This window comes from Rattus norvegicus, chromosome 4 (genome assembly GCF_021556685.1).
Source record: "Rattus norvegicus strain SHRSP/BbbUtx chromosome 4, alternate assembly SHRSP_T2T, whole genome shotgun sequence".
In the NCBI taxonomy this organism is placed as follows: Eukaryota; Metazoa; Chordata; class Mammalia; order Rodentia; family Muridae; genus Rattus; species Rattus norvegicus.
Window position 1 is genome coordinate 14,163,793 of NC_141537.1, and position 13,252 is coordinate 14,177,044.

Sequence of the window (13,252 nt, forward strand, 5' to 3'; positions counted from 1 at the left end):
CTTGGAGTTCTAGTCATCATTTAACAGTGTGCTGCTCCCAACACAAAGTTCAGTCATTTCACCAGACAGTCAGGGTTGTAGACTTAGCCTCTAAAAGTACATATAACAGACTAACGCAAAAGTTTCAAATAAAGTTTTTATTTTTTCACTTGAAGATGAGCAGTCTTTCAAAACTTCTAGGTCTCAGTTTTATAAATATGTATGTGTAGGATAATTCATCACAAAAATCAGTCACGAGTCCAGCGCATGTTACTACAAATCTGGTTAAAATCTGGTAAGCGCTCAATAGGACCTGTGGATTCAAAAGAACAGTAAAAACAGTTAGGACAGACCCCCACGTCCTTAGCCACTCTGTATGGGTAAGGAGAAGAGCTGAGCTTACCGAGAGCAGCAATGGCCGGGCTTTTGCCATAAATGTACTTGGTGCACACTTCTCGAACCATCTCCGCGTCCACAGCCTTCAATGGAGATGATACCGTCATCAGGACTTGTGTAGTGAGGACGGATCCCACATACGTGACTTTCCTGAACTGAGTCTAGACTGGGAACCTCGCTCAGCCTTTGCAGCACCCAAAGCTTAGTACTTACATCGATCCTGGCCTCAAGCTCAGGGATGGGGATTCTCCTGTTGTAGCATAGCATCTGCCTACCGATGTCTTCACAGATCGGAGTTGACCCTGTAGAGAAGGAAGGACATCTAGCATCCACACAGACACTGCAGCTCCCCGCAGCCCGCCTCACCTCTTACCATCAAGCTGCAGCAGCATGTTTGTCTTGAGAAGGTTTTTGGCGCGTGCGACCTCACTCTCACTAACAGCTGTGCACAGACGCATCCTAGAACACATGGGAAATGCTGGTAAATCTAACTTGCTGGCCTGAAGAGCAAGACGGCTATGTTAGACCACAACATACAAACAATTCTATTTCAATTCAGCAAACAGCTGAAATTAACTAATCTTAAAATGAAAGTACTTTTTTCCAAATACCATTACCATCTCAAAGATTCTAGCTGTTAATCAGCAGACACAGTGATTCAGTGTAAAAATAGAATGACCACATTGTGAGAGTAGTCTTCTTGAGGCTTCAAATACTTCTCTGTGACGCTGGCAATGTACACTGAGATAGGTAGGTCAATGGTCACCCCTTGGTTTCTCAAGTCAACTGAATGTAACAGCCCCAGTATTTAGCTTAATGATCAAATACATCCCAGTTAAATTAGAGACTTCAGTCCCTTAATAAAGAAACACAAATTTCTGAGTCACTACATATTTTTCTGCCTTGGCCTAATAACTAATCCTTTTGCTCAATGGTTCTCAACCTGTGGGTCGCATCAGATTTCCAATTCATAACAGCAAAATTACAGATGTGGAGAAGCAACAAATTGTATGCTTGGGGCGTCACTGCATGAACTGTGTGAAAGGGCCTCAGTCCTAAGATTGAGAACTACTGCTTCTGGTGACTGTAAATTTACACTGACTTTGCTAACCTGCCTTTCCAGGCCAAATTGTTTTTCTTTTCCTTGGGAAGTATTGGGGATTCAAGCCAGCTTCACATGAGGTTGAGAGGGAATATTTGTTGTTAAGAACAGTGCATCCATTTTAAAAGCCAATGTTACCACCATTGGGAAACTGGTCTAAAACAGTAAATTCTAGGTAAGACTTTAACCACTGAAAGCTTTTCCTCACCATTCCTTTTGTACAGCGTGCAGCATGTCAGCAACTGTGGCTTGTTCACAAACCATATAGAGCCCCCACAATCCTGTGTCTGTGTAGGAGGTGTTGAAGGACTGGAAGCTGTGGCAGAGATTGCCATGGCACGTGAGCTGGGCCAGCTTGCTCGATAAATTCTGGAAAGGCAAACGATCCAACTGGGTTTGTGAACTGGGCACACGAACCCAAGTCCCCACAAAAAAGTGAGCTCTGTAGCTACTGGCGAGTGCTAACTCTGATAGGTTAACAGTTTCTAAGTTTGTTTTTAGAGATGTCTCATTACATAGCCCTGGCTGGCTTAGAACACACTGTAAGCAGGCTAGTCTCAAACTCCAAGATCTGCCTGCCTGTCTCCTGAGTGCTAGGATTAAAGGCCTGCACCGCCACGCTCTGCTCAAGCTCCCAGTTTTACCCAGCAACACCTCAACAGTAACTTTAGAATTCAAAGGAACAGTTACGTGTATCTGGTTCAATACATAATAGTGAACAGTGAGTTCTTGCAGTTGGTTTAGTCATAAGACAATACAGTACTGTCGTGGGCCATGTAAGGCTCTGAGTGCATTCTGAAGTGACACTGCACAGGAAACCCAAGATAGCCCCATGGAATGGAGCTTTCACACTAATCTATAGTGCGGAGAGGTCCATCCCTTCTGCCTCTTTAGAAGTACTTTTTGCCATGTCTGCTTTCTCTCTTTAGACAGCCAGTTCCTTGTTCTGTTGCTGGTGGAGCCTCAGGCTCAGGCCTGGGAAGCAAGCACACTACCACTAACTACCACACAAACCCTTCCACACACTAACAGTGAGCCTGTATGTGAGGAAGGAAGGACACTTTGCTCAGTACTTACTAGTACACGCAGTGTGGACTGATGAGAACGTTTTCTGAGCATGCTAAAATGCTCAGAGAGTAAGGACACTAATGCTGACACACGTGAACAGCCACGGTCACCACCGTACCTACTATGACTACTGTAACATTAAAAACAGATTCTTCTGCCCTTACTTTGTGAACTGCTACCAGTCTAACAAAGACCTTATTTTTGTCCTGGCTTAGGTGCAATCCAAGATGAGTTAATAAACATTAAGTCAAAAGTCATGATAATCTATTTTTGCCACTTTGAACATTGGAAGAGTCTTGCAAAGAATTTGCACCTAGACAATTTACATTATTTACCATGAAAAGTTACTTCAAAAACCACTTACCATTCCTCCTCCGAAAGAGCGGTCCCAGTTGCCTATCAGTGTGTTTGCGACCATGAGACAGATCGTGTCTGGGTGCGTCCAACCAACTGCTTCAATAGCCACTGCGAGGTGCGCCAGTGGCATCTTGTCATCCCTCACCCGAATCTAGGTAAGACAAACAAGGACAGCTAATGAAGTAAGGAAGGAAAATGGGAGTCACTAACTGTGAGGTTAAAATGCTTGCTATGACTCCTGACTATCTGGCAGTATTACTGTGTGGTTCAGACAATTTTTATGGATTACAGAGTAAGTTTCTTTCATCAGATCATCTTGTTTAAAATTCCACCTGATTAGAAGGAGTTCCCTTATTTTACCAATATCTTATATGATTTTATTAATCCAAATTTAAATCTGTACTATGGTATAAATCGATGTAGCTGCCAACATCAGACCTCCTCCCAAAAATTACTATAAGCATCGTAAATTGGCAAACTAGGCCTGATGCATAACACTGTACTGAGAAGTAGACCCTGCAAGTTCTGGCTCTAACAGCCATCCCTACAACTCTCTGTGGAGCAGCCATGAAGCCGAAACACACCCAATTCAAAAGCGGAAAATCAGCCCCTTTACTTATAAGGTAGCCTTTACACCCACCACATTATACACTGGCATTGTGCAAAAGAGTTTGTCAGATTCTTTTTTTTTTTTCCTTGTCAACAGCCTTTATTGCAGGACACCTTCACTGCTGATACGGGGGCCTGTCAGATTCTTTGGAATGGTAGTTACAGGTGGCTGTGAGCTGCCCAGTTAGGTGGAGCCCAACCCTGGTCCTCTGAGCATCTTAATCTGTTGAGTCAGGCCTTCCCCTTTATACTCAGTGTTACGTGATGTAAGACTTCTAACGGCTGACTGCTAACTGAAATCACTCTACCTCGCTTCCAGTGAATTTACAGGGAGGCAGAGCTGGTACATCTCCTTTGTGTGCGCACAAAGAGTCACCAAAATGAAACTTCGCTAACTCCAGCAGTTCGTTATGGCAAACACCTAAAGTGAGAGAAAACATGTTCTGATGTATCGAACAGCCATACACTCAACGCAAGTCAGCCGACTGCAGTAGAACGCTCTACAGTAAGTCTGACAAGGACTAATGTGAATGATGGTCTTCCCACATGAAGAACTTCCCTTCTCTGAGCCAATTAAGCGACTTTCTGCACAGGGTCCCTCTCTGAGCAGTCGGTGCTCACCCACATAAATGTATTCGGAGATAAAAGACAGAGCCTGAGACCTCCCCTGTCTTTTTTTTGTAATCTTCTGGAAATGTTTTTATTGTCTTGGTGACTTTTCTAGGCTTGTTTCTGGAAGGACAAATGTCAGGGCAAAAAGCTCCAAGCCAGTTCAAGAAGGAGAAATTTGATCACATTTTTTTAAAAATGCTGTTTTAAACGTCACTCAGAAAACCCTATTTCTATAGAAAAATCACGTTAAGTTATAAAAGCTCAGTGTGCACCCTAGAAAAGGTCATCTCGTAAGTTACCTGTTAAGTGAGAGAACAAAACAGGGCTCCACCTTTGAGTTGTCCACAGTTCTGCCAGCAGAACTCTGCAACCAAAACCAACTCTCTACACTGTGAAAACATTTCTATCTTCCCATGTGCTCATGATATCCAAACCTCAGAAAAATCATTGAGATCCTACATTTCTTATTATTCAAAACATGGGACACAAAGATATGCATCAGTGAACGTTCTAGAACACACACATCAGCTTAAACTCCTAGTAATCTGTATGTATTTGAGATAGGTCTGGCTACATAGCCCAGGCTAACCTTGATCCTGTAATCCTCTTGTCTTAGCTTCCAGGTTCTGGAATTGTATGTATATGACACATACTTAGGCTTGTGCAAATGCTTTAAAAATATTACCACTAACTGAGCACAGGGGCCCCAGTAGAGGAGTTAGAGAAAGGACTGAAGGAGCTGAAGGGGTTTGCAACTCACAGGAAGAACAATAATACCAACCAAGCAGACCCCCAGACTAAACCACCAACCAATGAATACACAGGGAGGGATCCATGGCTCCAGGTGCATACGTAGCAGAGGATGGCCTTATCTGGCATCAAGAGAAGGAGAAGCCCTTGGTCCTGTGGAGGCTCGATGCCACAGTGTAGGGGAATGGCAGGGTGGGGAGATGGGAGTGGGTAAATGGGTGGGGGAGCATCCTCATGGAAGCAAGGGGAGGGAGGAGGTGATAAGAGGTTGTGGAGGGGAGACTGGGAAGGGGGATAACATTTGAAATGTAAATAAATAAAATAACCAAAAAGGGGGGGGGGGGTGAATACTGCCATTAAGATTTATTTAAGGGGTTGGGGATTTAGCTCAGTGGTAGAGCGCTTGCCTAGGAAGCGCAAGGCCCTGGGTTCGGTCCCCAGCTCCGAAAAAAAAGAACCAAAAAAAAAAAAAAAAAGATTTATTTAAATGGGGGCTAGAGAGCTGGCTGAGGACTAGAGAGCTAAGAGGGCACTCACTGGCTGCTCTTCCTGAGGACCCAGGTTCAGTTCCCAGCACCCACATGGCAGCTCACAAGCATCTACAACTCTGACCTCTGCAGGCACTGTGGTATACATGCACACATGCAAGCAAAACACATAAGAACAGATCTTAACGATATTTCTCTGAACAAAACTATTAAAAGCACAGATTATATCCACGGTTTCCAAATGAATCTGTGACATAGCCAAACACTGATGATGCCCGCCTTTAATCCCAGCACTCATGTGGCAGAGGCAGGTAGATCTCCAGGTTCAAGGCCAGCCTGCTCTACAGAGTGAGTTCTATGATAGCCAGAGCTACACAGAGAAACCCTGTTCTGAAACAAACAAACAAACAAACAAACAAACAAACAAGTCTGTGATGGAAACACAACAGTCTTAGACGTACTGTTTTTGAACTGCCATATAGGAAAGTCACTGGATATCAATCCAGAGGTAAGAACGCAGAATCATGGCAGGACAGCAATGCCAAAGGAACAGTGAGAAACCGGGAAACCATCCTTACGCCTGGCCATCTCTTCCCTCGTTATTTAGCCATCAGAACTAGTAGCCATCTTGTTAACAAGCCAGACTCACAGCTCCTACTCTAACAGCCCACCTAAAATGCAGGGGACCTATAATTTTTTAAAAGACGTGGAAATGAACACATGTATTTGGCATCATCAGGCGTGGCGGCTTCAGCTGGGCCAGCTCTCAGAAGACTGAGGTGGGAAGGTGGCTCCAAGTTCAAGACCAGCCTGGGCTATATGACAAAACTGTTTCAAAACAATAAAAATGTATAAGCCAATAAGACAAATGCTAACCCTGCAGGACACACAGTTTACTTTAGGATATTCCAACTCCAGCAATGTCTGAATGAACCTATGGACCAAATAAAATTTATATCCGTATGCTGTTAGTAATGGCAGTGAGACCCCAACTAACCAGGGCACCCCGTTCACAGACCCCGCACGCCGGCCCCTAGGTAAATCTTCCTACACTGCTTGCTTTGTTCCCCATCGCACTCTGGGCTCCCTGTGTACTTCCCTGTCGGTACCAGTTGTTCTGAGTGCGTGACTAAGCACATAAATGGGTATTCCCATCCCAGGACTGACCACGGATGAAGCCACTCCTCAGCTAAAAAGCTCACAACTACACAACACTGTCCTCCAAGTTAACTGTTTCCCAGCTTGTCCTTTAGCCTTGGTCTTCTAAATAATCCCTGTGTGTGGACACTTATATCCTGAATGGATCGTCGAGTTTTCCTGTGAATGAAACCTACTAAGGGGTCCGGTTCCAGTGACTTAAATATTTTCAGGATGTGTCTGGAGACATAACTAACCTCCAGCAGCAGCCAGCACGATTCTTGGTCCCTTATAATGTGTGGTTATGTAGTCCACTAAGTCCTTACGGCTTATAGATCTGTAAACAGTAAGGAACACGAGTTACTTCTCTCATTTCACTCTGCAGACAGGGTCTCGCTCTGTGGCACGGGGGACCTGGAACTCAGCAATCTTCCTGTCTCATAGGCAAGCATGCCTACCAGGAAGGCAGCGCTAAGGAAAGCAGCAGCGCAGGCCTTCACACCGCATGTGAAGAACACACACCTTAACTTAAAGGTGTTCTCAGTGCTGAGAGCAGCCACAAAAGAAGCTAAGCAGCAAAAGTTCTGCCCTTTGTATCAAGAAACACAAATGCACCAACATTCCTGGTTTTGCTCCCAAGTTTCTATGCACGGCTAATCACAATTTTAAATGAAGAGAGTGAGAGTTATCGTGAAAATGTGTATTCTGATTGCTCTATGTCATAACTTTTGTGCCAAGTCTTCACGCGGGAAATACACCTACTTGATGTTCTCGGTTGGTCCCAGAATTGTCCGTCCGAGCGCGGTGTTTTGATAGGCTGTGGCGTGCAGATAATCAAAGACAACTTCTTGCAAGTTGGTCTCAACTTCCTGCATTTCTCTGAGGATGACTCCACGCTCACGTTCAATCTCTGCCTCTCCCAATGTACTGTTCTGAATTATGTCAGCAAGAATTTCTACAGCTAATTGAAAAACAAAACCCAAAAAGCAGAACACACACAAGGATTACAATCCCTTAAAGCAACATCAGAAACCACAGCATGCACCATCACTCAATGCTGAGAGGTTTAACTTGGTTAGCACACTAAAATGTAGGTGAACCCGGGGTACAAAAGAGCCTGGAGAAAGTCCTAAGCGCCATACTGTATAATGTGGCTGCTAACACAGATGGCTCTAAACAGAACATCCGAAACAGCCAGGTGGAGGTGGTCCATGCCTTTAACCCCAGCACTCGGAGGCAGAGCAGGTGGATCTGAGTTTAAGGCCAGGCTGCAGTTGCAGGGCAGCCAGAGGCATGGGAAGCGTTTCTACCCATGTTCTCAGAGCAATGAGCTTGCACTCTAGCCAAGCAAAGACTTGCTATACCAAAATGTGCCTTCAGGAGCTGCTGACAGAGCTGTGCCTGCTCAAGCCCGAACGTGGCAAGAAGCCCAAGGGGAAGGAAATTTTGTGTTGTGATAGCAACATAAATGTATTAAAGGAGAAATAAACTTAAAGATTGGTTTCCTGCTCTGCTCTAGTGTAAATTTCTCTCCCTGTTTGAGTTCACTTCCAAGGGCCTTGTCTGAGCCAACTAACTTCAAATACCAAGAGCAGGACATGGCAGGCTGTTGGAGAAAGCTCACAGAAACGACTGTGAAAGGGGGAAATTACCAATTTCATGTTTTTATCATCATCAATAAAACCCAGACAGGAAACTCCTAACGCAAGAGAGGAAGTGAGGAGAGCTGCAGACGGCCGGGGGTTCAGGCTTATGTGGGACTGGAAGTCTAAAGCAGTGTTGGTCTGAAACCCGTTTCCTCTGAATGTCTACCTCATCCTCTCTGTTGGTAGAGCAGCACATACTCTTCACTGAGGCAGTCCAAGTCTCTCAATCAAGGATGGGTGAGCATAAAAATCTGCCCGTAGGGCTGGAGAGATGGCTCAGCGGTTAAGAGCACTGACTGCTCTTCCACAGGTCCTGAGTTCAATTCCCAGCAACCACATTGTGGCTCACAACCATCTGTAATGGGATCTGATGCCTTCTTCTGTGTGTCTGAAGACAGCTACAGTGTATTCATATACATAGAATAAATAAATCTCTTTTTAAAAAAATCAGGCCATAATCTATAATCTACATAGCCAGGAGCACCTATAATCCAATGCTAGCCAGAGACATGAGGATCCATGAAACTTGCTGGCCAGCTGTACAGAGAAATCTGGGTGAGCCCGGTTCTGTGAGAGATACGGCTCCAAAACTAATGTGGAGAGCAACTGACACCAATCACTGGTTACCACAACACAGAGTCCTTGTGTGGATTACCACTACATGACAAAACTGACAAAACCCTACAGTAACTAAAATTTTAGAGCAATATAATTGATTACCACTCTGCAGCCATGAAAGTTAATAATTTCACTAATTAACTTTGCAATGCTATGTTGTTTTTAATTCTTCTACTGGAAAAAATGTTTTCTGTAATTAATATACTCAAGATCCTATACTAATTGATGTACTACCCTGTCAACACAATCATCTTATTTTTATAAAATAAAGCTTTCTATCCTGCTAATATAACCATTAATAAGTAAATAGTATAAATAGGCATTTGTTAATTTTGCTCAGGACTAATATTTGCATCACAGAACGGAAGTGCCTGAGCCTGGGGAGAGCCATGTGTCAACCATGTACAGGAATCCCTCGTCAAGTCTTCGATCTGTTCTCGGAGGCAAGAATAGGAACAGATGCCTCTCTGGGTTTTCTGTCGCTGCTGCTGCTTCTTACATTTCTGTCCGTTTTACGATAGACATGCAAAAGCCGCAGTGCTAGATTACGACTGACCCTTCTGAAGATCACATTCCCAGCAGTATGGCTAACGATACCTCTTGGCAAATCTTTGGAGAAGGCTTTGGCGTAGTAGACAGTCTGCTCTCTGGAGGTATAGGCATTGAGATGGGCACCCATGTTCTCAATCTCAAGTTCAAGGTCTAACTGGGACCTCTTTTTAGTGCCCTTGAAACAGAGGAGAAAGCAGTTAGGATACTTTCCTTTTACCCTTCATCTATTCCAAACACACCAGGTAATAAGTACACTGAACAGAAGCCCGTGTCAGTCATGCAAGGACACGTTTGTAAGGTCTATTAGGCTTCCAAAAATACTCACTAAAAATGGCTTTTGTATTCCTATATCCCGAGAGAACCCTGCCTTCAATATCAGAAAGTAATTATCATAGATTATCTCAAAAACAATACTGGAAAAATAAAAGCAGCATGCAGCATGCTGTTGAAGTAGGTCTTGTCCGTAAACACAGTATCTATGCTGACATCATCGTTCACAGAGGACGCCTCTGAGCAAGGTTCGCAGCTCACCTTGAAAGCCATGTGCTCCAGAAAGTGAGCGGTGCCATTGTTCTTTTCATTCTCATACCGACTGCCAGCATCGATCCACAGCCCAACCTGCATGAAACCCAACGAATTAGGCAAATTCCCTGCATCTGGAGAGAGGGCTCCACAGCTAAGAGCATCCGCTGTTCTTACAGAGGACCTGAGCTGTTCCCAGCACCATGTGCGGCAGCTCACGACCATCGGTAACTCCAGCTCCAGTGTCCGAGACCACACAGTTCAGACTTAGCCAGGTCGTGGTGTTACATGCCTCCCATGGGAGGCCTTGGGAGGTAGAGGCAGGCAAATCTCAGTTTGAGGCCAGTCTGGTCCAGGGCTACACAAAGAAGCCCTGTCTTGAAAACAACAACAACAACAACAACAACAACAACAACAACAGAATACAAGTATCAGACTCAACTTCTTAAGGTGGCTCATTTAGTTCATCCAATTAACAGCTGTGGCAGCAACATCAGGGACTGTCAGAAGGTTGGGCTCGAACGCGCGTATAAGCTTTATAACCTCAGACACAGCCATTTGACTTCCCCTGAACTTATCAAAGACACATGAGGTGAGTTTTGGATGCCGTCTGTGGGGAAGCTGATTAGCCCCACCAACATCAAAAACAGACGTCAACAGTGAGAGGGGCTCACGGGACCGGCACAAAAGTAGAACTGGAGAGGAAGGCTCGAGCTCCGAGAGCCTTGCCAGGCAAAGTAATCAACAAACCACCAGCCAACCAGAGAGCTGCAGTGCGTCTGCTCCCTCCCAGCTGAGGTACCAAGTAAAGGCTGTAGCAGTCACTTACGGTACATGTTGAGATCCCAGAGTTTTCAGAAGCTACCCTGAGTCCATTTTCCAAACAAGTGACTTGTGTCTCAGGAACATTCAGAACAACTTGTGGAGCAGCCTGTGTACTTCTGAGTCGGTCCCCTCCAAAGTACAATGGCTGATGGGTGTAGAAGGAAAGGAGAGCAAACATTACTATGCTGGCATCACTGTCAATCCAAAAAGCAAAAACCCTCAAAGAGACTCACCCAAAACACACTTTCCTAGACTGGGGGGAGGGGAGGCATGTAATCAGTGTGTGAGTGTGTGTGAGTGTGTGAGTGTGTGTGTGTGTGTGTGTGTGTGTGTACCATTGGCAGAAAGCATGCAGAATGAGGACCCAATTCTGGACAAAACTAAATTCTTTCCTCAACTTTGGTTCCACTGGGCTCTAGCGCTAGCCTAGTGTGATGGTTTGTATGTGCTTGGCCCAGGGAGTGGCAGGATTAGAAGGTGTGGCCCTGTTGGAGTAGGTGTGTCACTGTGGGTGTGGGCTTTAAGATCCTCATCCTAGCTGCCTGGAAGCCAGTCTTCTAGCAGCCTTCAGATGAAGATGCAGAGTTCTCAGCTCCTCCTGCACTGTGACTGCCTGGACGCTGCCATGCTCCTGCCTTGATGATAATGGACTGAATCTCTGAACCTGTAAGCCAGCCCCAATGAAATGTTGTCCTTTAGTTGACTTGCCTCGGTCATGGTGTCTGTTCACAGCAGTCAAAGCCTCCTAAGACACCTACTTAACCAACTGTTCTCCCAAACAGCAACACCCCAGGAACATGCCCTTCTCTCTGGGAACAGGAGCAGTTACTACATTACCCCACACAGACACACCTGATTCAAGCGCCTCTCTCAACAAATGTTTCATAATCACTGAGAAAAAAAGGAACTGAAATAAAAATATAAAACTGACTGTACATATGAAACAAGATGCTACTGTTCACAAAGGACATGTGTGGGCAGAGACAGACGGAAACATGGCAGGTGCCTCACATCCTCTTTGGCCAACTGGTTTGACTACAGACGCTTCACCATTCAGCAGCGTTTTCATGTTGGAATGAGAAAACCATATTTGCTAACCCTGAGACTGACCTAACCACTAGGCCTGTACAGTACTGTGGTGGTGTGAATAGAAATGCTCATAGATTTGAATACTTGGTCATCAGGGAGAGGGACTACTAGAAGGTTGGAGGAAGTGCGTCACTGGGGTGGGTTATGGGGTTTAAAATGCTCAAGCCAGGCCCACTGTCTGTCTGTCTCTGTCTATCTCTTGCCAACCCTGATGTAGAACTCTTGGTTCCTTCTCTGCCAAGCCTGCCTATGTGCTGCCATGATGGCTTCCTTCCATGATGATCACGGACTAAACCTCTGAACTGTAAGCCAGACCCAATTAATGTGTTTTCCTTTATAAGAGATGCCATGGTCATGGTGTTTCATCACAGCCATAGAAACCGATACTTAAGAAACTTTTACTAGGGCTGGAGAGATGGCTCAGTGGTTAAGAGCACTGACTGCTCTTCCAAAGGTCCTGAGTTCAATTCCCAGCAACCACATGGTGGCTCACAACCATCTGTAATGGGATCTGATGTCCTCTTCTGGTGTGTCTGAAGAAAGCTATAGTGTACTCATATACATAAAATAAATAAATAATTCTTAAAAAAAAAAAAAAAGAAACTTTTACTAACCTGCACTGTCCTGCTTCTGTAACCCAAAGGCTTCCTGCTCCCTGACCAATCAATGTAACAGGACATGACTCTGCCCTGTTGTGTAGGGGAAGGCGGATCTGAGTTTGAGGCCAGCCTGATGTATGCCGCAAGTTCCAGGACGGCCAGAGATGTTGCCCAGAGAAACTCTGAGTAACAAATATGTCTCAAAATATCAAAAACAAAAGCAAACCCAACTTCAAATTGAAGCGCTTGTCCTGGTTTCCTTTTCTTGGGTGAGAACAGCCCGACATACAGTAACATTGGTAATAACTTACTAACACACACCGGGGTGGGGAGGGAGCAGCCGCCCCGCCCCCTCTGCGGCCCGGTCGCCTGCGCCCCGGGGCAGGGGATCCGGAGGCCCGGTCCAGAGCGCACCGGGAGCCTCTGGGGCGCGACGAAGCGAGGCTCACCTGAGCAGCGGCGGCGCGGAGCGGAAGCCTTCGCGTAAATCCCCACAGGCGCCGTCCGGCCACCGGCAACAACGTCCGGGATACAGCCGCCGCCGCCATCTCTGCTGTGGATAGGTGAAAAGGTACTTCCGGGTCGTGACTCCAGGTCCCAGAATAGGAAGCTGGCCCCACCTTGTGGCGGCAACGGGGATTGCAGCCTTTAAAATTCCTTTGATTCTGTGTCTGGACTTAGTACCCCCAGTCCCTTCACTCCTTGACTCCCTCCTCAGTTCACTCCAATAATCAGGTCTGTAGAAATGATGTGCAAGGCACGCATGGGACAAAGTGAAAGGAACCTGTATCCCCAGATGGTTGGAATTAATCAGAAAGAACCAGTACGGGACGGACAGAACACAGAGAGGAAAAGATGTATCTTTGTTGTTGCTCTAATGTTTATAGCTTTGCTTATTCCATT

General features: G+C 45.5%; 1 protein-coding gene across 1 annotated transcript; it reads right to left on the reverse strand.

Annotated features, from left to right (window-relative positions):
• Positions 1-144: 144 nt before the first annotated feature.
• On the reverse strand, positions 145-12,913 carry Pmpcb (peptidase, mitochondrial processing subunit beta). Its single transcript, NM_022395.2, is given in 13 exon segments — positions 145-292; positions 383-458; positions 589-677; positions 749-834; positions 1,686-1,846; positions 2,910-3,053; positions 3,820-3,932; positions 6,756-6,835; positions 7,261-7,459; positions 9,360-9,489; positions 9,846-9,932; positions 10,666-10,806; positions 12,799-12,913. Coding segments are annotated over 13 exon segments (1,470 nt in total). The 5' UTR covers positions 12,898-12,913; the 3' UTR covers positions 145-227.
• Between the last annotated feature and the right edge of the window lie 339 nt (positions 12,914-13,252).